At 43.7% G+C, this 26820-nt stretch overlaps 2 protein-coding genes across 2 annotated transcripts in view; one reads left to right on the top strand and one right to left on the bottom strand.

Moving 5' to 3' along the window:
- HSPBAP1 (HSPB1 associated protein 1) overlaps positions 1-5828 on the top strand; it is a 58612-nt gene extending 52784 nt beyond the window's left edge. The window contains exons 6-8 of the mRNA XM_056126710.1: positions 2536-2619; positions 4985-5095; positions 5217-5828. Of these exons, the coding sequence (XP_055982685.1) occupies positions 2536-2619; positions 4985-5095; positions 5217-5747 (726 nt within the window). The 3' untranslated portion in view covers positions 5748-5828. The remainder of the gene's footprint in view (positions 1-2535; positions 2620-4984; positions 5096-5216) is intronic.
- Positions 5829-19799: 13971 nt separating this feature from the next.
- LOC130035171 (protein mono-ADP-ribosyltransferase PARP14-like) overlaps positions 19800-26820 on the bottom strand; it is a 62903-nt gene continuing 55882 nt past the window's right edge. The window contains exons 16-17 of the mRNA XM_056126709.1: positions 25243-25417; positions 19800-20492 (exon numbers count right to left, since the gene is read on the bottom strand). Of these exons, the coding sequence (XP_055982684.1) occupies positions 20203-20492; positions 25243-25417 (465 nt within the window). The 3' untranslated portion in view covers positions 19800-20202. The remainder of the gene's footprint in view (positions 20493-25242; positions 25418-26820) is intronic.

Below are 26820 nucleotides of genomic sequence, written 5' to 3' on the forward strand. Positions count from 1 at the left end.
GATGGCAAGTGGGCTTTTGTGTCTGGCATCTTGCACAGAGTAGTGTTCCCAGGGTTCTCATGTTGTAAATGTCATGAGCGTTTCGTTCCTTTCCAGAACAGAATACATTCTGTTGCTGTCGTAGCACTGTAGCACTGTCCTGTAGCACTGTCCTCCCATTGCACATCGATTTGCTCGAGCAGGCATCAGTAATGTCTCACAACAAACTGTGAGACTTGTTACTGTTTTTGGCGTATCAAATACATCACAGGTAGCTTGCCAGGCTTTGCCATGCGGGCGAGATACTCTCAGTAGCTTGCCGGGCTCTCTGAGAGGGGTGGAGGAATCAAACCTGGGTCAGCTGCGTGTAAGGCAAACGCCCTACCCGCTGTGCTATCGCTCCAGCCGTTGCTGTCATATTCCTTATAAATGGATATGTATCTTATTAATGTTTACAAATAGTTTTATTTATAAATACATAAACACAAATAAATATGTGAAGAAAATAAATTTTATTTATTCAGTTGATGGGCATTTGGATTGTTTCTGCTTCTTAGCTGTCACAAATCTTGATAATAAGAATATCTGCGTACAGGTTTGTGTATGAATGCATGTTTTCTGCCTGAGAATGGAACTGCTGGTCATATGATATCTCAGTGTTTAACATTTTGAGAACTGCCAAATTGTTTTACACAGCACCTGTACCATTTTATTGTCCTGGTACCAATGTGTGAGGGTTTACATCTCATTAATAATGCTCTTTTTCAGTATTCTTATTACTATTGATAATAATTATTGCCTTGTGAGGTATTGTTTGATATTTTTATGGGGGGGAGGGGCTAAACTCAGGGCTTACTCCTGGCTGTGATCAGTGATCGGATCAACCCTGGCCATGCTCAGGACCATATATGGGGTTGGGCAAGGCCGTATCCCCGGTACTGTCTCTCTGGCCATGGAAATTCATTTTTTTGTCTTCAATTTTAAGAGACACACTTGAGTGAGTGGTGCTGTCTATTGTGCCATTTTTCTTAAGTTCTTCTGATGCCTAATACATAGTAAAATGATTCTCTTACCACTTTATTGGAAGTATAATCTGTGATAAGACATTCATAATGAATAAATGAAATTCAGTGATGACTCAGCGATAAGAAATGATGATCGGTGATTAAATTCAATGCTGAGTTCTAAAATAACCCCTCCTCACTCCCAGCTTCACCTCGCTCAGAGCAAGTGCCCTCAGTTTCCTAACTCTGAAGCCCTAAGGCTTCATCCCCTCATCTGCTCTGCTGAACGTTTCTTCAGAAACCTCCCCCGAGCCTGGACTGCTCACTGCCAGTGTGCACTGCCCCTTCCTGTTTCATATTCAGTTGAATTACTGGGTAATGCAGAAATCTCCTGTCTTTCCGACTCGCTCATAATGTCACTGCTTTTTTTTTTCCTTTTTGGGTCACACCCAGCGATGCTCAGGGGTTACTCCTGGCTCATGCACTCAGGAATTACTCCATTACTCCTGGCGGTGCTTGGGGGACCATATGGGATGCTGGGAATTGAACCTGTGTCGGCCATGTTGGCTGCGTGCAAGGCAAACGTCCTACCTGCTGTGCTATCGCTCCAGCCCCATCATGTCACTATTTTATCCCCCAGCCCCAGCTCAGTTTTGTCAACCTGTGATGCCGGTGGAACACAATTCAGATTCTCCGTGGAAGCTGGGGCCTTTCACGGCCCTGAGCCTGTTCTCCAACCTTCTCTCCTATTTCTTCCTCAGTCTTGGAAACACAGTCCTGTGCAGTCCTACTTCCTCGCCTATGCTTCCGCTCCCTCCTGGCACGTTCTCCTTCTCTAAGTTCTCTTCTGCCCTGTTCGAACAGCACTTACAGTTTGTCTCTGCATTTCCCCTCCCACTGACATTTCTAGGCACCGTTGTCTGCTCCTCAGACTCGCCATCACTGTAGAGTCACTGTCTACATGACCTCAGGTCGGTTAGATTTCAGAGGACTATGGCAGGAAAGGACTGAAACTGGCTCCTCTATTTTTCTCCACCCCGTTCTCAGAATGCATAATCTATATTGTCATGGAAAGGAGGAAAGGCTGAAAATTCAGACCATTTCCCAAGATTTACATACATGCTTGTGGAGGATTAGGAATTTAGGTGGATCTGGGGCTGGAGCTATAGCACAGCGTGTAGGGCGTTTGCCTTGCCCGTGGCAGACATGGGTTCGATTCCCAGCATCCCATATGGTCCCCCAAGCAATGCCAGGAATAATTCCTGAGTGCAGAGCCAGGAGTAACCCCTGTGCATCGCCAGGTGCGACCCCCCCTCCCAAAAAAAAAGAATTTAGGTGAATGGATATTGGAGAAACTCGCAATATTCTTTATTGAACATATGTGAGTTTATGAAATAAAAAAAAGGATTGTCAGAATATTCTCATTTCCCTTTCCTGCAACAGTATTTCCACAAACTTATTTTTCCCTACTACTTCAGTTAGAATCTGATTTTAACAACAACAACAAAATTTTCCTGTTCTTGTGGTCATCTTTTTTTTGTTTGGTTTTCAGGTTCTGCTTGTTCCCAGACACTGGTGGCATTATGTTGAATCCGTTGATCCTGTCACTGTTAGTATCAATTCATGGATTGAACTGGTATGATTTTGGTTTTGTTTTTAAATAAATGTAATACCTGCCTTTAAGATTTCCAAAGCCTGTCTGTGAAAACTACGTGGGTTTGATATGCTGCCATTTCTGGATTTTACGCTCAGCTGAGGGATACTTCGATGGAAATAGGATTATTAATGAGATGCCCCTCCCACTCTTTTTTTTTTTAATTGAATCACTGTGAGATACACTTACAAAGCTTTCATGTTTGAGTTTCAGTCAGACAATGATCAAACACCCAACCCTCCACCAGTGCACATTTTCAGGGACCATCAGTGTCCCCAGTTTCTCCCCGCCCAAGCTCACCCCACCCCTCCCTCTCTTTAAGGCACACAGTGGGCCCAGGGGTAGGCGTGCAGAGTCCTCTTAGCAAGTTGTTAGAACTGTGTTGAGCCTGGCTGGTCTGTCTGATGTGTTCCGTGTTGTAGCCCCGTTCTACACCCCCTGGGCCTGAATTTCCTGTTCCTTGGGAAGGGTCCCTGTGCAGCTGGCAGCCACTTCGTCTCTAGCTGAGTCACTCACACTGCTGTGGAAGGCCAGAACTCACCTCCCTGCTTGTAACCACACCTCGTCATTTCTGAAATTACACAGGAATTTTTCTTCTCCTTTCCCCCAAGGCTTAGTCACTGGTCTTGCCTCCTTTACTTTCTAGTCTAGACAGTTAATAATTAAAGATCTACAAAATACAGAAAGAGCCCACGGAATGGGAAAAATTATTTACCTAATATACATCAGACAGGGCTTAATATCCAGAATATAAAAGACACAGGTAGAACTTTACAAGAATAACACCTCCAACCTCATCAGAAAATGGGGAGAAGAAATGAACAGAAACTTCCTCAAAAAAGAAATTCAAATGTTCAAAAGGCACATAAAAAAAATTCCCTCATTGCTAATCATCATGGAGATGCAAATCAGACAACAATGAGATATCCTCTCACACCACAAAGACTGGCACACATCAAAAAGAACAAGAACAGCCAGTGATGGTGCAGATGCAGGGAAAAAGGGGCTCTCTTTCATTGTTGGTGGAAATACTGACTGGTCCAGCCTTTCTGGAAAACAATATGGACATACCTCCAAAAACTAGAAATTGAGGTTCCATATGATCCAGCAATACCATTTCTGGGAACATAGCCCTGGGATGCAAAATCCTATAGTAGAAATGACATCCACACTTGTATGTTCATTGCAGTACTATTCACAATATCCAGAATCTGGAAACAACCCATATGCCTGATAACAGATGACTGGTTAAAGAAACTTTGTTCCATGTACTCAATGGAATACTCTGCAGCTATTAGGAAATATGAAGTCATGAAATTTGCTTATAAGTGGATGGCCCTGGAGAGTATTATGCTTAGTGAAAGGAATCAGAATGAAAGGGACAGACATAGAATGACTGCACTCATTTGTGGAATATAAAATATCGTAATATGAGACTAACACCCAACATCAGTAGAGACAAGGGCCAGGAAGATTACTCCATGGTTGGAAGTCTGCCTCATGAGCTGGGGGAGAAGGCAGCTGGGATGGAGAAGGGATCACTAAGTTAGTGATGGTTGGAGGGATCTCTCGGGATGGGATATGCATACTGTGAATAGATAAAGGACCAAACAGGATGGCCTCTCATTATCTGTAATCTGTTTTGCAATCTGTAATACCCATAAGTAGAGAGAGAACAAACAAGAGGGCAATTGTCTGCCATAGAGGCAGGGGGAAGGGTGGCAGGGCAGTGAGGAATACTGGGGACATTGGTAGTGGAAAATGTACACTGGTGGAGGGATGGGTGTTCGATCACTGTATGACTGAAACTCAAAGATGAAATTTTTGTAACTGTAGCTCATGGTGATTCAATAAAAAAAGAAAAGAAAAAAAATACGGTATAAGACAAAAACAAAAAAAATTGTACTGCGTTGTTTGTTTTTTTTTTTAAGATTCTTTGTACCTGTTATGTTCTATTGTCAATTCTATATGTTTTATTCTAATTTTTCTCTTTCCTCAAATAGTTTATTAAACTCTGCAGAAATTATTTCCCTGTATGTAAATAGTTTTTCTTTTGAACTTTAAGTATGTTAGATAATGGAAATGTTTGGAAGAACATCATGAGGTAGCTCATGTTTAAGGGTTATTATATCTTAGAGATAGTTACATGCTCCAGGTTATTTGGTCAGTTATTGTAGAAAGCTTTCAGATGACAAAGGATAGTGAATGTATGCAGTTAGGACCTACCAACAGTATATGTATTCCTTCTGAATGTTTATATTACTCACTGAACAGAATACATAAGTTTATTCTTTCTTTTAAACCTGAGACACAAAGACAAAGAAGAAACTTTGTAATCTTTATTTAGGAAGAAGACCACCATGCCCGGGTAGAGGAGGCCATCACCCGCACGCTTGTGTGTGCCCTGAAAACTGCAGAGGACCCGCATAATACTAGAGCCTGGCTGAACCCAACTGAGGTAGGCTGTGTCTGGTTTCCACCATGCAGTTACTGTCCTGTGATAAATCAACCCTAGACATTGTTTTACTCGTTTTTGTGTGGGTTGGTAACCATTCTAAGAGTTTTTTTCTTTTTCTCAGGTTGAGGAAACATCCCATGAAGTGAATTTTCACTACTTAAATGGAGCTGTTTCTGCCTTTATGAATCATTATGCATCTAAAATAAAAGACATCCAAATCCTGAGAACAAATGAAGGGTGTATGGGAGGGGAAGATGTACTCGGGCATAGTAACATGGAGGTGGACGGAAGGCGAAGCCAGAGCCCAGCCTTTGGGGCAGCGGAACGGGAGACTGCAAGCTCCTTTGGCCCTGATCTGATCCCTGTGCTTCGGAGTTTGGAAGACCCTCCCTCAAGGCACGGAGGCATATGTGAAAGTGATGCTAATGACTCTGTGGGCCAGGATGGAGAGCACTGTGGAGAAACACCTTGTACCAAAGGGCAGCCAGTGCGGACTCCTAGTGAGAATGCAGCTGTGGAGCAGTCGGCTCCAAATCGTCCTGCAGCTCCTTCTCAGACTGTCATTTCTACAGATGACTTGCTGGACTGCCTGGTACACCCACAAGTAACCAGGATCGTGGCACAACTTTTGATACAAGGAAGGAGTTTGTGATTATGAAAGGAAGAAAGAAAGAAAGAAAGACCCCAAAACTAAATATTTTAAACCTTTCCAAAAAATTGTATGAATTTTGAAATAAAGGATAAGAAGATTTTCAAAAATCCATTTACGCTTATTTGTAAAAGTACTTGTCCTTGCCGGGTTGAGTCTCAGCATTTCTGAGTTTCTTTCAGGCTCACTGCTCTCAGGCCAGCCTGGCCCGTTGCTGGGCCTCTGTCTTCAACGCGCGACTTTCCTCTTTGCGCTCTAGTCCCTGCCTTTACAAGTGTTTGCAACAGGAAGCCTTTTTACCCCATAATCTAACGCAGTGGTCAGATTGCCTCTTGATTTGGGAAATAAAGTTTTATGGAAGATCACCATGCCGTGTCATCTGTGATGTCAGTACAGCTTCAGAGCAGAGTAGCAAAAGACTTAGGAGGCTGCAAAGTTGGAAATACTCACTCTCTGAATATTCGTATCACCTCCTTGAAAAGGGTGCTTGCCCCAGGCCTAACTCAGCCTTTGCATGTATTGTAACTTTGATCTGGAGCAAATCATACTTTGATACTTGCAGAATTCTCACTCATTAACCTGCATTACTCACAGATACCAATCTGTGGGAAGCCAAGAGCCCTCTCATAGACCCTGGCCATGGTTCCCATGTTAGGAACTGCTTGGGACAGACATTGGTCCCAGGACTTCCTGATCTCAGTGGATACCTGATCTGTAGCCACACATCAGGCTGACAGCTTATCTGGCCTTATCTGTAGTAACCTCCAGGATGCATCTACTGCCCTAAGCCCCTTTGATATACAAATGTAAAGCTCAGGATGCACCTACTGCCATTAGACCCTTTGATGTACAAATGTCTACCTTGAATGTTAGGTAAAGCTCTTGTTGCTGACCTTACCATGTATGGTTATATTGCTTCTGCTCCTGACTGAGCTGTCTGGACTCTATATAAACAGCCTGTATCCCTCAATAAAGTGCTGTCCCTTTTTCTCTCTTTTTCTATTTCTAAACTGTACTCTGTCTCTTGTGTCATGTGTTCATTTGGTTGGTCCCTCCTTGCACCATCGGATCAATCCTTAGACCACCTCCGCGGGCCAGAGAGTGGTTACCGGGGCCCCCTGCAACTGGCGCCTACGCGGGGCAGTGTCTGGGAGACAACCGTCGAACTCCCCTTCAGGAAGCGGTGGCCACCGGGACGCACAGAAAGGTAAGTACGCGCCTAACCAAAAATCCCTGTCTCATTCGAGGCCGAGTGGGAAGATCCCCGTCTCGTTCGAGGCCGAGTGGGTACTAGCCCCTGCCTCGTTATAGAAGTCGACGGGGTGGGATCAGGGGAGAATTGAGTGTTCAGTCTCATATGAGGTATATGAGACGGTCACTGGGTTGGATAAGGCCCCCCCCCCTCCCCGCGCTCCTTTGTTGTGTCCTTTGTGGAATGTGTGTGCTAGTGAATGAGCGGTCAGGGGCGTCCTCGCCTCTGATTCAAGTCTGTGGTTCCAAGGCTGGGCACCCTTAAGGTCCCCAAAAAGGCTACGGAATCCGGTTGGGCTGTCTGTGGTTCCACGGGAAACATATGGTCTATGGTGGTGCTGACTTAGACGTCGGCCGTAAGTCACCTTTGGCTGATCCACTACGGCTAAGTTTCCCACTGGCCAGACAAGCACCTGAGTGGGCCCCTTTGTCGGGCCTCCCCCGTGTCTTGCGTCTGTTTCTCCCAGGTATTCACGTAGGGGACAGCCTTCCAGTGACCCACCTCCTGTCTCGTCTCTCTTTATGTCTTGTCTGCCTTCTACTTCTTTCATCTGTCTACTCCTCTCCTTCCTATATTTCTCATTTTCTATTCATGTGTATCTGTATCTCTGAACTAAGCAAGAAGGAATTGTTTGTTCGTGGTTTAAAGACCTCCCTTAAGCACCGAGGAATCTAGGTAAAGAAAAAGGACCTTGTCAATTTTTTTCTTCTTAAAAATGTGTATATAAGAAATGTAGGGGCTGTGACTGTCTTAAATCCCCATCTCGGCCTTTTCCTACTGGCAATGAAACTTAGAGACCTTCTTAAAGGGCTAAGGCCCTTCTGTTCCACAGTCCCCAGCCCTTCTCGGCCTCCCTCTATCCCCTCCCCCTTTGTCAGCCCAATCTTGTTTTGGGTGGCCCGGTTAGTGGGCCGATCTCTCTCCCTCTCACTCTCTCATTTCCCGGCGTTTCCTCCCTGCGGGCACGGGTCGAGCACTTAAAGGCCGCTAGGGCTCTCACCGCTAGAAGACTCCCGTGACAGGATGAGGGGGTCACAGCCGCGATTCCCAGAATAAAATCGCGTCCCCCGCAGAAGAAAATCTGTGCAACGTTAGGTACTCGTCAGTTAAGCACATCCACGTCCCCAGATTTGAAAACGCCGCCTTTCTCTTTCCCTCTCCCTCCACCCTCCTTTCTTAGGACCTTGGGAAATTCGCTTAGCAAAAGGGAACACTTTGTTGTGGGTCTTAGGGACTCTCTCCGGGTTCCAGTTACTAGCACTACAGAGTAGCTTTGTCACGTTAAATGAGATTCAAAACAAAACAAAAAAACCAACTTGGGAGTGCCTGAATGATTTCTATCTGACCCTCGGCCCAGGAGAGCTTCTCGGAACCTTTTGGATTGTAGGGCATTTTGAATCGGATGTAGAGGATGCTGTGAAAGATTCAGAGACCTTCTTACGAGAGAAAAGCCTCTCGGGCCTCCTCTCCCGTGAAGAAGCCCATATCCCAGTGCCCCTCAGTTACTATCCCCATGCCGGTTTCTGAGGCTAATATTCCTCGCTTAAAGGACAATCCCACAGATCCACCCTCTGCTCCCCACCATGACTCCCCTTCTGTCCTATCCCCAGAGGATGAGGCAGACTTCCAGCAGGAGGCTGCCCGATATCAAGAGCCCAAATGGCCCCCACACCTCCCTACCTTTTCTTCCTGACTTCCCCCTTACAACCCTAAAATGTATTTGCAAGAGAAAATTGACCTCTTTTTGGCTGCAGAATTCCAGAGTTATGCACTGCTAATTAGTAACTTGATCTGGAAAACCTGGCGCCAGGAGAAGACTCGGAAGAACTGAAACCTTGAAGGTGAAAATCACGTACATGGCCTTTGGTCAAATTAGTATATCTCTGTGTGACTGGTGAGTGTGGTGCGCACCCGTGTAAGTGGAGGACCGGTCCGAGCGAGTGTAGGAGTGTGATCTGTGCGTGTGTTCCTAGTGTGTGTATTGCCTTAATATCTTTCTCCTAGTTCTGCTTGTTAAGATTGTTTGACATGGGTCAGAATCGATCGACCCCCAAGGCTATAATTCTTAATCACTTCTCTGAGATCCACAGGAAAGCTCAGGATCTGGGCTTGAGGGTCAAGAGAGGTAAGTTTGGCATTTATTGTTCATCAGAATGACCTTCCTTTGGTGTGGATTGGCCCCCACAAGATTCCTTCTCAACAAACCATGCAAACCATGTGGCTCCAGTAAAAGAGGTAATCTGTAGAAAATCTGCTGTGAAGGCATACTCCCCTGGAAATCTCTAGGGGGCATGGGGAAGGAATGTGATAACCTCTGTGTGAATGGTCTCTGCAAGGAGGCACCCCTCCTTTGTCTGTTTTGTGTCACCCTCCACTAGTAGGAAGCCCACTAGTGAGAATGACTCTGGGAAACTAAGGCAGGCCAATTTCCAGGCATAAGATCCTTTTCCCCACCCAGGTCTAACTAGAAGATAGAGGTCAATTGAAACGCTAATGAAGGCAGTTCAGACAAAAAAAAGGGGGTAAAAGGCCAAAGTAAAGGCCAATTTACAGGAAGTTAGAATCCCCTTGGAGTGACAGACCTGGAAAAAAGTTTTGCCAAGGAACCATCCTTTTTTTTTATATATAGACTATTGCTTACAATTAGAAAAACATCCTAGGAGCTTTCAGCTAGGTAGTTTAGATAAAGAGTATCTTGTTGACCCCCGTAACACCATGTGGCCTGAGTATAGAGGGGAAAGATAGCCAGTGAATGGCAGTTTGCATTACCAGATCATTTTGCAGTCAGATCTTTGCAGGTAACAAAAGAAATAGGACAGTATCAAAGCAGAGGAGGCAGGAAAATGCAAGATCTTATGATTAACAAAGAAGCCTATCCCCATGTCTGATAAGAAGATACTAGCTCCCTGCTTCAGAATTAGTCTTGGCCAAAAAATGGTAACATCTTTGTGATAATTTATTTTGCCAGCTTATACCAACAAGCGCTTTCCTGACCCATTTTTAACAGCAGGAGACTGGCTGTTTAGGCTGGGAAATGGGGAGCAGTGGTCCCAATCGGCTGATAAGGTTTCTTCGCCCTGGGGACTGTCCCTTCCTTTCTCAAACCATCAGTTTCTCCCTGTCATCGTTTGAAGGGTCAGATTGATCAATCAGCTGCAGATGTGTGCATATGTATGTTTGGTATTTTAGTCAGTTCATTGTCTGTCTGTCTGTCTGTCTGTCTGTCTGTCTGTCTATGTGGAACACTCGAGTGTTGGAACCAGGCTGAAATCAGTAGTAGAAATTTTAGAGAAGTTAGTGCTGGGCTGGAGCGATAGCACAGCGGTAGGGCGTTTGCCTAGCACGCAGCCAACATGGCCCACCCGAGTTCGATTCCTCCGCCCCTCTCGGAGAGCCCGGCAAGCTACCGAGAGTATCTCGCCCGCACGGCAGAGCCTGGCAAGCTCCCCGTGACGTATTCGATATGCCAAACACAGTAACAACAAAGTCTCCAATGGAGACGTTACTGGGCCCGCTCAAGCAAATCGACGATCAACGGGAGGGCCTTTACTTTACTAGTGATATGCTACCCAGTGATTTAAGAAATGCAGTTGTTTTTGGGACCTGTCAGACAAGGGTGAATCCTTATCAGAAGGTTGAGCCTATAGAGAAAGCAGAATTCTCAATCTAAATTTCTTGATAGAATAACATTAATGATTATGTGATTAACAGTTGAAATCCTTTTGAACTTAAGAATCTTGTACTATCTAGAAGAGCTATGGAACTAGAGCCTGAAACTAAAGTGAAATAAGAGTTCAGAGAAAGCAAGACCTTATCTTACAAACCTCAGCTAACTTTAATGAAAAATTAGGCTGCTTTTACAAACCACAGAGGTACAGAAGCCATTAAAATGAAGTTTCTTTATTTTCCTAAGCCTTGGCAATTTATAGGATAACAATTGGATTTGTCCATTCTCCTTTGACACAAGGAGCTAAGGTTTATCAGGTTACACCCATCACAGTGCTCCTGAGTCACTTCCATTCCTTTGTTTTTCGTAACCACTTCTATATGCTCTCCTCCCCAACCAGTTAATCAGCTTTCCCCCTAGTCAGAATCTGTTAATTTGTAAGATCAGATCCTTCTAGGACACTGAACTTGTGTTGTAAATTGTGAGTCGATCTGCTAAGTGAGAATCTGTCCTAGAAGAATGTCCTGACTAGTTTGGATGAGGCTAAACATTTTTTCCCTTTCAAATGGCCTTCAGTAAATAATTTCAGTATAGAAACCTCTACAAGCACAGCTCGAGTATGCGGGAACTAGGTCATTTCCTCAAAACTGCGCGGCCGCTTACATCTCTCTATATACAAAGTGATCAATGGGAAGTAAACCACCCAACGTTTCTCCCTGAAAATCAGAGTTAAGTTTGGAGCACGGCCACAGCCCCAGAAACACAAGGACTTAATGCAGAACCCAGCAGCTTGGAGCAGAAAAGTGAATGGACTATGCGTTAATCCAGTCCATCATGTCTGCCCGGAGGGGAAAGGGTGTTGCCCCATTCGCCCTCTCTTCTCTGGAAAGAAGGATGGTGGCCGCATGGGAGCCTTGTGGACAGCAGGTATGAGCCGGGGGTGTGGGGGCGACTAAAACCTCATGGGAAGTGGGGCTTTCCAGTCCGTCCTTCACGCCCTGCCGAGGTCACCAGTTGCCCCCCACGAGCGGCTCTCCAGCACGGCCACAGCCCCAGAAGCACAAGGACTTAATGCAGAACCCAGCAGCTTGGAGCAGAAAAGTGAAAGGACTATGCATTAATCCAGGCCATCATGTCTGTCCGGAGGGGAAAGGGTGTTGGTCCCTTCCGCCCTCCTCCCTCTGGAAAGAAAGATGGCGCCCACACGGGAGCCTTGTGGACAGCAGGTATGAGCCGGGGTGTGGGGGTGACTAAAACCTCATGGGAAGGGGGGCGTTCCAGTCCATCCTTCATGCCCTACCGAGGTCACCAGTTGCCCCCCGCGAGCGGCTCTCCAGCACAGCCACGGCCCCAGAAGCACAAGGACTTAATGCAGAACCCGGCAGCTTGGAGCAGAAAAGTGAACGGACTATGCGTTAATCCAGGCCATCATGTCTGTCCGGAGGGGAAAGGGTGTTGCCCCATTCGCCCTTTCCTCCCTGGAAAGAAAGATGGCGGCCGCATTGGAGCCTTGTGGACAGCAGGTATGAGCCGGGGGAGTGGGGGCGACTAAAACCTCATAGGAAGGGGGGCGTTTCGGTCCGCCCTTCACGCCCTACTGAGGCCACCAGTTGCCCCCCACTAGCGGCTCTCCAGCACGGCCACGACTCCAGAGCACAGAAACCAATTTCTTAACTATCTGACTTTCAGTAGAAATACTTCCAGGGTCAATAAGTAAAATAGCAGAAATCCAAAACCAACATTTAATTCTTGAACCCAGCTGTAGAAAGCAAATCACTTCACAATGCTTTTTCAGCATGTCTGATTTCGGGGGGGGGGGGGGGGGGAGGGGGAGGGAGGGGGTAAACTCTAAATAATAGTGGTGAATCTTTTAATGAAACAATGAATCTAATCAAAGCAGATAGAGTGTTAACTAGAATTCATCTGCCTCACAGGGACTGGGAGGGGTGGGGGGTGGGGTCTTATTGGGGTTCTTCATGGTAAAAAAAAATAAGTAGTGGTAAAGGGAAATGTGTTTGATATTTGCATGACTGAGACCTAAACCTGAAAGCTTTGTAATCTTTCCCACAGTGATTCAATAAATAAATAAATTAAAATAATTTCAGTATACTGCAAGAGGCAGCTTCCCTTATCTCACAGAAACCTTGCTGTTAGAGGCAGCTTCTCTTATCTCACAGAGCAGATCTCAGGTGCTAGCCAGGCCTGATCTTTGGGATGTAGATGCCAGGCTCCAGGAAGGCTGATCTTTGAGACATAGATTGGTCTTTGATTTGCTAATCCAAGTGCTTGTAGCTTGTAAAGGTGAGGACAAAACTACTGGCCTGCAGATGTGAAGAAGCAATGTATGCAGCCTCAATGTTCTTTCTCCTTTTGATGACATCACTGTATTGCCCCTTTAAAGGTACCATGATCTATGTGAGGAGACTTCAGGGCTCTCTACTAGGAGGTCTGAGAGTGTTAACAGGGGGAAACATGCTTGAGAGAACCTGAGTTTCTTATATGGGATATAATGAGACTGTAAGAATGGGCTGGGAGAGGCAGAAGAGATAGTAGAGTGAATAGAGAGAGGATTGGATTAAACTGCAACTAAGATCAAGCAGCCTGGCCATAAGGTTTCCTTCCTTTTCCTGCCCATCGCCATCCACCTCCCTGGAGTTGGGCAAACTACTGAACGTGGGTGGAGGGAAAGATAGATTGCTGCCATCCTTTTTGTGTTCACACAGCAATTCAAATATTTTCTTATGCTAATATCAAAGTTTGGTTAAAAAAGCCAAAGGGTTTTTTCTGTGTCTGAAAGCATGTTTGTATTTTTGTGGAATTGTTAAAAATATCTGGTATAGAAAGCTCATGATTTTAAATAATTAAGGTACAAGAACTATTGAAATTAAGCCAAAGAAGTTTTTATCATGTTTTGTAAAAATTGATCATAGGTCTTATGTTATGTTAATGTACATATTTGTATCTGCATTGGATTAGAATATTTGATCTAGAAGGAGTTAAAATAACTATGATGCATGTAAACAGGTTTAAAAAGGTAATGGTTTAGTTTAAACATGAGTTTCTAGAGTTATAAAATTTGTTGCAAAATTTGTCCTTACCAGTGCTGTATCTGAACTCTGAGACTCTTGGTAACTAAAATTTCTAGAACTTCTAAGAGTTATAAGAGGGATAATCTCAGATGTCAGCCTTCTGTAATGGTTTCTGAGAATGGAGAATTTCGTGGAAAATGTGGGAAATTTTACTAACTACATTGTTAATCAACCTGTCCAGTGCTTGAAAGTACATGCTATTATTTTGATAATTTTATTTCATGCTAAGCCTTGTCACCAGGTATCAACCTGGCCTTGTTCTTCAGAAAGCTTTGTACACAAGTGTGAAATACTTAATTTTTCATAATAATCTATGAGTGCTTTAATCTTTTGTATTTGTGTTTTCCTGGAAATCAGAATTTTAAGATGTCTTCTGGTTGATTTCTAATGTAAAGTGATCTTTTGCCCAGTGAATATACCTTGTAATGAAAGAATCCACATTAGGGCATCAAATTTTTGTGTACTTTAGCTAACTTGCAACATTGCTTTCTGTAAAACTGCTTGGCTGCTTTGCACCTGGGGGAGAGGGGACTTGGAAAGTGATTTACTGTCCCTGAAATGTATTGTCTCAGTAAAGCACCCTGCAGATTTGGGTAAAGGATAACTCAGGATGCGGGTGGTTGGGGCAAATTGCCCTTTCCTGGAGTGTATTGTCTCACTAAAGCACCCTGCAGACTTGGGTAACTCAGAATGAGGATGGTCAAGGGAGATTTCCTAAGGCTTAATGATTCCGGCTATAACCTTGCTTGTGCTGACAATAGATGTATGTAAATGCTGATCTTTGAATCTATAGGCTAAGGAGTGAGGTACTTTTAAATGGATTGGGTAAGAAAGTATATGTTGTTACAAATCTATTGGCTATGAAATGCGCGGGCTTTGCTGTAACGGCCAGTGAAGGCCTATATAAGATCCCCTTTGAAGAAGTTCGGGGCTCTCAGCCACTGCCCATTTTTGGGGTATGCTGCGGAGCCCCAGCATGCTGGTCTAAATAAACCCCGTTTTTACTCCTGCAGGAATTGTGTCTATCTGGTCTCTCCGCGCCTCCCAGGGCTAGGGAACTCCCGATCCCAACATTAAGAGCTTTAATTGTGAGCATTTTTTAAGGCTTTTTGAATATCTATGGAAGTATTGCAGAGCACAATTTTTGTTAAGTGAGATTAAGATAAGGTCAGCACCATTTCTGCCTCCTCTCCAGTCTGGCTCTGCGGACACCCTCTGGGCCCTAGTGATCGCCTACTTTGACCCCAACCGAGGATGCCTGTCACTCTGCTCAGAGGATGCCTGTCACTCTGCTCAGTGACAGGCCTGACTCCTCATCTCGCTGCCTCTGTTTTCGACTCCTCTTCACAGTTCTGTATGACTGTTCTGGTGGTCCCCGTATTTTGTACCACCCAATTTCCTCCCTTTATGATTACTGGTCCCCACGCGATGTTGCCACACCCCACCGACTCCACCAGGAGCCTGTCACCGCCCTCACCATCGCTGCCCTGTTCACCCTTGGCCTTGCAGGCGCCGGTTCGGGCATCACCACCCTGACCTCACAGCACTCTGATTTAGCTATACTTCGTGTCGCCGTGGATACCGACGTAGAACGCCTTGAACAATCCATCTCTCACCTCGAGGATTCGCTAACGTCTTTCGGAGATTGCTCTTCAAAACCACCGAGGACTGGACTTGCTCTTTATGAAAGAAGGGGGATTGTGTGCTGCCTTGGGGGAGGAGTTTTGCTTTTATGTTAGCCACAGTGGAGTGATTAAAAACTCCATGCAAGAACTAAGGGAAGGTTTGGAGCGGAGACACCGGCAATGTGAGTCTTCTAGCTCTGGGTGGGCCCTGCACACTCTACTTCCTTACTTGTTGCCACCCTTGGGTCCCCTAACTGCCCTTTTATTGATTGCTACAGTGGGCCCCTGCATTTTTAACCAGATTATCGCTCTTGTTAGACAACAGATAGCTTCTCTATCTGCCAACCCCATACAGGTGCACTATATTCGCCTGGCTATGGAAGATGGTAGGCTGTCGCAGGCCTCTGCTGGGTCAGTTGAACTCCCCCGCCGGTCTATCGAATGGACCTTCCCAACAAGGGAGTAGTGGCGTCGGACCCGTTCCCTGCGCCCCCGCCCCTGCTTTTTTTTTCTTATTGGAGCCCGTCAGTTGCAAGGCAAAGCACTGCAAGGGATGGCCCTGTGGCCAGTTTCCGACTCCCTGAGAGGCATGCTGCGTCTGCATGGAGGTTCCTCTGTCCCTGCCTTTTTCCACAATTCCCTTCTAGCAAGGAGTATTGAGGGATGGGCATCTCATCCTCCCCTCCACAAAACAGAGGTATTTTGCAATCTTGGGGGGACCCAGCCAATACCTCCCTGAACGAGGCTTTTATATAATATTGAAGGGGGAGATGTGGGAAGCCAAGAGTCCTCTCATAGACCCTGGCCATGGTTCCCATGTTAGGAACTGCTTGGGACAGACATTGGTGACAGTCTCCCAGGGCTTCCTGATCTCAGTGGATACCTGATCTGTAGCCACACATCAGGCTGACAGCTTATCTGGCCTTATCTATAGTAACCTCCAGGATGCATCTACTGCCCTAAGCCCCTTTGATATACAAATGTAAAGCTCAGGATGCACCTACTGCCATTAGACCCTTTGATGTACAAATGTCTACCTTGAATGTTAGGTAAAGCTCTTGTTGCTGACCTTACCATATATGGTTATATTGCTTCTGCTCCTGACTGAGCTGTCTGGACTCTATATAAACAGCCTATATCCCTCAATAAAGTGCTGTCCCTTTTTCTCTCTTTTTCTATTTCTAAACTGTACTCTGTCTCTTGTGTCATGTGTTCATTCAGTCGGTCCTTCCCTGCACCTATGGATCCTAGAGCCACCTCTGTGGGCTGGAGAGTGGTTTTGCGGGCCCTCCGCACCAATCAGGAGAGAAGTAGGTGGGAGACTTGAGAAGAAAAGAAACACACCACTGACTGGAACCCCCCCAGGGGTTCTCATGACAGCTGTGAGTAGTTTAAGTGTCTGAGAGTCCTTCTTAAAAGGCCTTTTCCTTCACAGTTCAAATGACAACATGTGATGCAGTACCAAGAAATCATCTTTGGAGTCTGTTTAGACTTTGTTTGGCATGTCCTCCCTTAGTTCCAGAGCTCTAGCTAGGATTATAAAATTAGCTAATTGAGCTGAATATCCTAGTAAAGCTCTGCTTTTTCTCCCCACTGCAGTGACTACCACATGTCCTGATCCAGGTGTCTTGTTCTACAGAGGACCTGCCATCTGTAAACAAAATGAACTTTGTATTTTCAAAGGGCTACCAGAACAGATTGGCTGGCATATGTCTGTCCTAGTTTGTCCTAATTGAATGAAGGTTCCACTGCAAGCAATAAAATGGATGGGTTTAAGGTAATGCAAGGCTTTGAGATCCAGTCTTAATTCTCTAAAGAGATGGTAGCTTAGAAGGTGGCTGTCAGTCATCCAAAGATTGCCATTGGTTTCTAGAAGTGGCATTATTTGGCAGAGGATGTAGATGATTAAACCCCCCCACAAACTTAATTTACAGGCCTCCTTTGCCAGGGATGTCATAGTGGCTACTGCTTTTAAGATGTGAGACCAGATCTAATTTTTTGCTCAAGTATCACACCAGTCACTTTTCTGAGCCTGATAACGAAGTTAAATCTGCCAGAGTTATGACTAATCTCACCGAAACATAAAGCTGGAAGGACTTAGCAGCTTGTGCAAAGCAGGAGTCTTGTGCTAAAGCCTGCTCTAAGGTTTGAGAGGCAGTCTCTTCTTTTTGTCACCAAGATTGGGATATTGTCTGCATCCTTCATGATTTCATATGGGGTTTGTCAATTTCCCATATTTCATAATTTATAGCTAATAATCTCCCAAAAGGCTCAGAGTTGTCTTGTGGTTGTGGGTATGGGAATATCAAGTTTAGTTTGAATTGGTCCCTAGAGTTAAAATTACTTCCAGTTATTTAATTTGTAGATTGAGCTGGACCTTACTCTTACTAAGTTTATGTTCCCTGGATACCAAAAAATTAAGGGTCTTGGAGGTTTTTTCCTGTAACTCTTGTTCTGTACAGGGGCAGATTATTAGATCACACATATTAGGTAACTTTACTCCCACTTTAACTGAAAATCTCCTAAATCTGTTAGGAGTTTGCCCAAAGGAGAGCTGTCCCAAAAGCCTTTAGGGAAGTAAGGTCAAGGTGAAGTGTATGGGCTTCTCACCTATGACAAACTCAAAGACAAAAGGTGTTGGGAGTCTTCAGCTACAAGAATGCAGAGAAAGGCATCCTTTTGATCTAACACTGAAGTACTGGTAAGAGTTGTGTAATCACCAAGCGACTAGGAAATCCCCTGCTTTCTCTCGCCGCCTGTGTTTGGTAGTCTTGGGCAGCTTCGCCACCCGGGACGGCCAATGCCATGGGTGGACAAAGGAGGAAATGAGGGCCAGGCTGGTTGGCAACCAGTTGCCGTTTATTCCATTCTCCCCACGTGCCTGTTCCAATCTCACCAAGCCCATCATTCCCATCTCCTCTGGTCTGCCTCACTCATTTCTCCACACTCCCACTCACCGCCTAAGTCTCTCTCTAGTCTCTCTCAACTCCCCACATTGGGGGTAGCAACCACACACCCAGGTCCAGTTGCACAATCAATATATCAAAGCCCTTCGGCTCAAGGGCAAAATACTACTTAGAGATTTTTCTGCTTTCCTTAGTCCAATAACATAATTAACGTCTTAATTAACATCGTAATTCTACTTCTTAATATTAGTTATTTTGTATGGACACAGTAAGAGATAAATTAAGCTTGTAGGGTGGCTGTCCTGGGGGTATCTCACTATAGATCTCAGACTGTAGTGCTGAGGCCAGATTAATCTTTCTGAAATCCTAGCAGGGTTCTAATCTAGTTGTTACTTTTTGGATCATGACAGAATTTGCCTATGGACATGCTCTTAACTTAAAGGTAAGTATTATAGCGTTTGACTGGCCCATTTCAATGCCAGGGTATCTTACAGCTTGCCCTGGGTCCATTCAGTCCCTCGTCGGGACTCTGCTTTTGGGGTGCTAGAAAGTAAGGGCACCTGAGGCTTAAGTCAAGAAAACAGATGCCCAGGAGTGAATATCATTCAGAGTCAATTAACTCCCAAGTTACAAAACCATAGCATTAACTGTCTTCCTGATTCTATACAAAAAGGACTTTGCTCTGAATTTACTATACAAAGGACTTAAGGAGAAGAGGAAAGCAATACTTACAAGTTAACAGTCTGATTAGGAGATAAAGGTGACTAGTTGGGGAAGCAGAGCACAAAGAGTTTACAAATAAACACAAAGGAATGGGAGCACTGTGATGGGAATAACCCAATAAACCTAAGATCCCTGTGGCAAGGCAGAAAGGACAAACCAATGTTATCCTACAAAGAGGGAGGAATAAATCCCAGAGGCTGATGGGTTCGCGACTATGGAATGGATGAGGACTATGAAATGAGGACAGTTTCCTTATTCATTGCCCTTAAGTCATGGACCATACTCCATTTCCCATCAGATGTTCTCACTGCCAAGGATGGGAGAACTACTCGGGAATTCACAGGGTCATACCAGGCCATGCTCTGAGAGTCTGTCAATTTTCAATTGGAGGTCTGTATTGGCTTCTGGTTTTTAAGTGGTACTGACTTCTGTTTGGGGAAATTATTGGTATCCCTTAGCTGGATACCCACTGAGAAAAGAACATTCATAAAACTTTCAGTTTATTGTTATAATTGTAGCACTGTCCACTGTACCACTGTCTTCCTGTTGTTCATCGATTTGCTAGAGCGGGCATCAGCAGTGTCTCCATTGTGAGACTTGTTGTTACTGTTTTTGACCTATTGAGCATGCCACGGGAGCTTGCCAGGCTCTGCCATGCGGGCAGGATACTCTTGGTAGCTTGCCAGGCTCCTCTCAGAGAGGGATGGAGGAATCGAACCCGGGTTGGCCACGGACAAGACAAACGTCCTACCTGCTGTGCTATCACTGTATATTTTATTATTGCTATAGTTATGTATAGTAAAAAAAAGTACACACACACACACACATATATATATATATCTATATATATAGTTGCTAATCCACAGGTCTGGCTTCTACGAGGGATCTTGGAGCATATTCCCTAAGCAATGGAGCAGGGAAAGGATGCAATGTTATTCTCTCTTTCTCTCTCTCTGAAATAATAAACCTGCTGTTTTCTTCCATAAATTTGAAGTCCATAGTGTGGTGACGAAGTTATCTGATTTAAAATACTCAAATTTATTGCACACAAGTGTGATTCATTTTAATTGTAAGCAAGAAGAAGCTGAAGATATCAATGACAAAGATCCTTTGAGCTTTGAAAGAACTCTTAAGAAAGTTTGCTTCACAATTAGTTTTGTGCAGGTGAGGATTCTCCTCAAAGGCTATCAAGAATATTACCTTCGAAAAGTAATGAGATACTCTGGGTAAGCCTGATAGTCATAAAAAACCACAAATAAGCTGGGAGTTTTCACATTGTCTGTGACAGTATCATACAGGTCAGTAAGATTTTGAGGATTCTTTGCAGGAGGCACAATTAAGTTGCTATTTCCAACCGTGTAGATTCCAGTGAGAACTCGTACATAATACATATGCTTTTTTCCATTGACATCTGGCCTGGAGTATGTGTCATTGGCAGAATAATTGGCATTGACAGCAAAATACGTTCCTTTTCCATATGCTACAGCTGTGAAGAGAAAAAATAATACACTTTTAATCATTTCAATTTAGCCTGTATTGTGTCAGATGAACTCAATAGGCAAAATAATCTTTTAAAAAAATTAGGAGCGGTAACAACCAGCAGTGCTCTTTTTGCATGGAATACTTGGCAGTGATCATGTGTGTGTTTACTTCTGGCTCTATGCTCAGGGGTCATCCCTAGTAGAGCTTGGGGGACCATATGTGGTACAAGGATAGAATCATTGTCAGCTACTTGCAAAGCAAATGCCTTAACCTCCTGTACTATCTCTCTGGATCCCAACTCCTTTTTTGTTTTTAATTTAAATTTTATTGATTTCCATTGGTTTGAAATACCAGATTGACTTTTAGAGTGTAGACAAATATACCATTATACATACATAAACCTCACCATACAAACTTTCTCTATTGAATAATCTTGGTTCCTTAGATTATAAATTAACCGTGTATGCACACCACATGAGTTTGTTTACTTTTGAGCTCTTGATTGCAATTTGTTGATTTTCATGTCTGTTTTTTCCTCCAATACCATTGCTGTTTTGCTTCACAGTATAGCTAGAAATCAATGATATATAGCCATTAAAAATCTTTCCAGGGTTGCAGAGATAGTGCAGGGGTTAAAGCACTTATTTTGAATGTGACAAACCTGTGCTTGATCCCTAGCACCCCATATGGTCTCTGAGCCCCGCAAGGAGTCATCCCTGTTGCAGAGTCAGGAGTAATCCCTGAACACCACTGTGTGTGGCCCAAAATCAAAATACAAACAAAACCAAATTTCACTCCTGCAGATTGCTTTGGGGTCTTACAGTCTTTTGTGGTTCCATACAAAATTTATGATTATCTGTTCTATTTCCTGAAAAAATTCCACTGGGAATTTGATTGGGACTACACTGTCTAAATTGTTTTAGCTACATAGTCACTTTAACTATGGTCATCTGTATTTTTTTCTGACTTAATTGCTATGGCTCAGACCTCCTATTTTGAGCACTAGATGTGAGTTTACATGTTCATGGCTCACTACTGATCTTAAGGGAAAAGCTTAATTTTTTTCACAGGTGAACATATTAGTTGTGGGTTTATCATATATAGCATGTATTCAGTTGAAGTGTTTCTTTTGTCAGATTTTTATCATTAATGGACTGAATATTATTACTTCTTCAATATCTATGATTACATGATTTTGTTTGTTATTGATGAGACATATTACATTCTTTACATTACATCTATTGAGTCATCCCTGTATACCTAAAATTCCACCTGGCAATAAAGAATGCTTCCTAGTGTATTGCTTGATTCAGTCTTAAAAGATTTTGTTGAGGATTTTTACATCAACATTCATCAGAGGTATCAGTTTATCATTTTCTTTTTATCTGCTGTTCTTGTCGATATGTTGCTCCACACTTTCCTGCCCGTAAATATCTACCGAAAGTTAATGATAGCCCGACTGTGATGCTTTTATACATTCTATATTTTTTCCTTTGTAGTTTTAAATATCTTCTTTATAGTTTAATTTTGCTAATTTATCAATGATGTGTCTTGGTGTAGATATTTTAGCATTTAAAATGGTGGTATTTTGCCAGCTTCTTGGACATTTATAGTTAGTTCTTTATAAAGGTTTCAGCTATTCTATTTTTAAATAGACTTTATTCCAGTCTCCCTTTCTCTCTCTCTCTCTCTCTCTCTCTCTCTCTCTCTCTCTCTCTCTCTCTCTCTTTCTCTCCCCTCTCCCTCCCTCCACCTTCTGATAATTTTCTAATAGCTGCTTTTCCCTGCACACCTTTTGTAAAAAATTGAATCCCTGTGATTTACAATACTATTAGTGATAAGGTTTCATGCACATGATGCTTCAACACCACACCCTCCACCAGCTTTCCTCCACTATTGTCTCAGAGAGATTCATTATTCTTACATTTTATTTTATAATGGAGTCTGATACTTCTCATGTGGTTTCTTCTCCTTTACTAAAGATTAGTTCTTTCCTTTCTTCTATTGGAGTCATTTCCAGAATTTCCCCTAAATTTCACAGATTATTTCCTTGGCAAGTGCAAGCCTGTTGGCTACACTTTCCACGGAAGAGTAAATTTCATCACTTTTTAAATATCCAGTATTCCTGGATATGAAGTTTTTAAAAAAGTTTCAGTCTTCTTGATGTTATCCATTATAAGGATTTATCATAAAATATATTCATAAATAAGAACTATTCATAAATTACTCAGTCACTGTCACTGTCCTCCCGTTGTTAATTGATTTGCTGGAGCGGGCCCAGTAATGTCACCATTGTGAGACTTCTTGTTACTGTGTTTGGCATATCGAATACGTCACAGGTAGCTTGCCAGGCTTTGCCATGCAGGCGAGATACTCTTGGTAGCTTGCTGAACTCTCCAAGAGGGGTGGAGGAATTGAACCTGGCTCAGCCGGGCTGGCTGCACACAAGGCAAACACCCTACCGCTGTGCTATCACTCCAAGGATTTATTATCTTTATTACTTTACTTTCTCTCTTACTTTGTCCAGTAATTTTTGTGTGTTAGAATGTTTTGCTGTATCCTACTTATTTTCTTCAAAATAAGTGTTTAAATTCACTGTCCATTAGATTCCACTCTGTGTTGTTATTACTGAAGACTTATTTTTCATTAGTGATCTGAATGTGCATGTCTTCATTTAACAAGATGTTCTCTGGTTTCAGGTCCCTGTGAATGACGCCCTTGCCATGCAGGTACTCGAGAGCAGACACCAGCTCAGCTGTGTAAAAGCGAGTGCATGTCTCATCAAATGAGCCGATTTTGCGAATGTATTTAAGGAGTTCTCCATTTTGGGCATAACTAAGGCCAAAATACAGCTTCTCATCTTCCTGAAACGTGAAGTAGAGCTTCACAAAGAAGGGGTGATCCAGGCGCAACATCACGTCTCTCTCTCGGTTCACGTATGGGACCTTGTTCTCCTTGATAATGTGCCGCTTCTCTAGGATTTTAATAGCATATTCTCTGGAGGTTGCCAGTTCTCGGGCCAGGACGACAGTGGAGAAAGAGCCTTCTCCCAAAATCTTCCCAAACTTGAAGTCCTCAGGCCGTTTCTTCCGTGGCGGTGGCTGTGTGGCGTGTTGCAGCGAGCTGGCACTTGGCCGGGACTCGGTGGCAGTGCCGTCCAGATTGCAACAGCTATGTGTACCTAGGTTGAGAAGTCAACATGACAAATGACCTGGCACCCGAACTGCGCAGGAGGAAGAGAGCGGCTTGGAACACCTTCAAGAACGTCGAAGAAATAGCTAAGAGGACGAAGAACCTCCGGCTCCAGGCACATCTCTTTGATTCCACTGTTCTTCCTGCATTAACATATGCCTCAGAGACCTGGGCCCTACGCAAACAGGATGAGAACGCTATTCGGGTCTCCCAAAGAGGAATTGAAAGAGCTATGCTTGGAATATTACGTTTCACTCAAATGAGAGAAAGAATCTGGAGTTCCGACATCCATCGACGATCAAGAATCATGGACGCTGTCTCCTTTGCCAAGGTGTCAAAAATCAGATGGGCTGGTCACGTAATGAGATTTAAAGATGACCGCTGGACTAGAGCTGTTACTGACTGGATTCCACGGGATGTCAAAAGACCGCGTGGCTGCCCACCTACCAGATGGTCAGACTTCTTCGTGAAGATCATGAACCATCGGTTTGAGGCTCTTCATGTTCCCAGAGCGAACAGATGCCATTGGGCTACACTAGCACGCGACAGGGACAAATGGAGACGTTACTGGCGCCCGCTCGAGCAAATCGACGACTAACGGGAAGTTAAGTGATTAAGTGATTATTTTTCATTCAATCTGTCTCAGAATTTAAGTTTTTCCCTTTGTTTTTACAGTAGGAGGTGTTGGCTCTCTAGTTTGTTGTTCCGTGGGTATTTTTTGTTTTTGTTTTCCAGGACATTGAATGTTTAAAGTTTGAAGGTCCTATCTCTCAAAGGCTTCTTTCAGTCATCAAGTCTCTGAGGGATAAGGATGGGGACAAGACAGCCTAAGTATAAAACCCTTTGCTGTCCTTCTTTCTATTGTGACTGGCCTTTTTACTAGTCTGAGAACAAGATCTGTGATCCCAGACCCCTCCTCCAGACCAAGCCACACATATATGCAGCCATGATGATTTATCGCTGACAGCAAACTTCTCTGGATCACCATGGGGTAAGGAGAGGGAACAGCCTAGCATGCCTGTGTGCAACGGAACAACTAGGATTTGTGGTCTGCTCACAGTACCCTGTGTCAGGAGGTGCATGGATCTTTCCTCCTCTGTGAAGGGGCTCACAGGAGTCCTAGAGATCTGTGTTCCCTAATCCTGGTTCTCCATTTCTTGGTCGGTATTTCATACCACCCCTGGGTCTCTATTTTACTACAGTTGTGGATACATTAACCTTCCTCTCCATTTCTACCAACACCCTGGATTTTGGTTATCCACCTCCAAGAACGGTACAGTATGGATTGATAGGCATCCTCTCATAATGAGCAGACAGAAGTTGCATGAGATATTTGGTTCGTTTACAGTTGTCCTTTGAGAAGATTTTTCCCCCTGACACTTTATTTTGCTATGTGTTTTGTACTGATCCCTCAATAAAGCTTCATTGTGTGTGTGACTCTGTGTGTGTGTTTAAAAACAATTTTTCCACACCAAGTCTGTCATTTTTGTGCTTAAACACACCCATGTGTGTTCTTATGGCTGACACTGTTTTTAGAGAAGTCAGATAACCTGCTTTCTTACCATTCTTTCCAGCATAACTGCGGTTAAAGCCGTTTTTATTGACGTGGGGCACTGAGTCTGCATCTGTCCCATGGAAGAGCTGCTTTTCATTTATCGTATTGCCATTCTTGGCATTCATGGTTCTCTTCTTTATCTGGTAACTATTCCAGAGATCTAGATTCTGGATCCTTTCAATCTGAAAATCAACCAAGAAATGTTTTAGCAGTACTTGGCAAGATACAGCAAATGAAACAAAACTATTATTTTTCATAAATAAATACTACAATAAGAACAAACTCAATGCCAGTCAGTAGCATTCTACACCCAGAAACCTTATTTTTTAGATGAAGTGTTTCACAAAACAGGCAATATGAAAAATACTGATTTACTGTTTCTAAACATCTTTCATGCAGCCCATGAGTGCAAATAATGTTCAGATTTTGAATGGACAAAATATGTTCCTAATCATATCAACTTCTGCTTTTTAACTTGGATTCTGATAACTTACTTCTTCTAATGCTTTCTACCTCTTTCTCCTCTCTTCTTCCAGGATACTGCTTTAGCAATGTTCTAACACTGGGAGAGCACTAAGCTGTCTAGAAAAGAAGGACATTAATGAATAAAAATTCTAGTCCTTTGAAGAGTGGGGCCATAACACATAATAATTATCTAGGAAGATGTCACATCACCATCTGTATTAGATAACTAATTAGACTTTTTAAGATACCTAATCTAGCATTGAAATCTTATCTATAAATTTTATTATATTGTTTCTCCAAGTAAATATGGTTTTTAATATTATAATACAGCATGCTATTATATAATAACTGACTTCTTATGGGGACATAAGATCTATTATGGTGATATGAAATCAATCTGGAATCTAAATCTTGATCACTTGATCACTTGACATCCCGTTACTCATTGATTTGCTCAAGAGGGCGCCAGTAACATCTCCATTCTTCCCTGTCGCGTGCTAGTGTAGCCAGTGGTGTCTACTTTCTCCAGGAACACAAATTGCCTAAAACCATTCATTCAGGGTCTTGACAAAGAACTCTGACCATCTAGTAGGTGGGTGGCCACGCAATCTGTTGACGTCCCATGGAATAAAGTCAGTAATAGCTCTAGTACAGCAGTCGTCTTCAAATCGCATTACGTGCCCAGCCCATCTGATTTTCAATGCCTTGGCAAATGATACAGCATCCCTGATTCTCGATCACTGATGGAGGTTGGAACTCCAGATTCCTTCTCTTACTTGAGTGAAACGTGATACTCCAAGCATAGCTCTTTCCATTCCTCTTTGGGAGACACAAATAGCGTTCTCATCCTGTTTTCACAGGGCCCAGGTCTCTGAGGCTGAATCCCTCAGTCTGACCTTTCCACACTCACAGTCGAAGTCAGCCAGCATTTGTGCTGCTTGGCTAATGTTTGGTGTTATTAGAACAATGTCATAAGCAAAGCGGATGTGGTCTATCTTCACTCCCATTCCTTCCCATTCCAGTCGTTTCAATGACACTCTTGACAGTGGCACTGAAGAGTCTCAGTGAAATAGTATCACCCTGCTGAACCCCTCTCTTGACATTGATGATCACTTCCTTG

This window comes from Sorex fumeus, unplaced genomic scaffold (assembly GCF_029834395.1).
Source record: "Sorex fumeus unplaced genomic scaffold, SorFum_2.1 ptg000063l, whole genome shotgun sequence".
NCBI lineage: Eukaryota > Metazoa > Chordata > Mammalia > Eulipotyphla > Soricidae > Sorex > Sorex fumeus.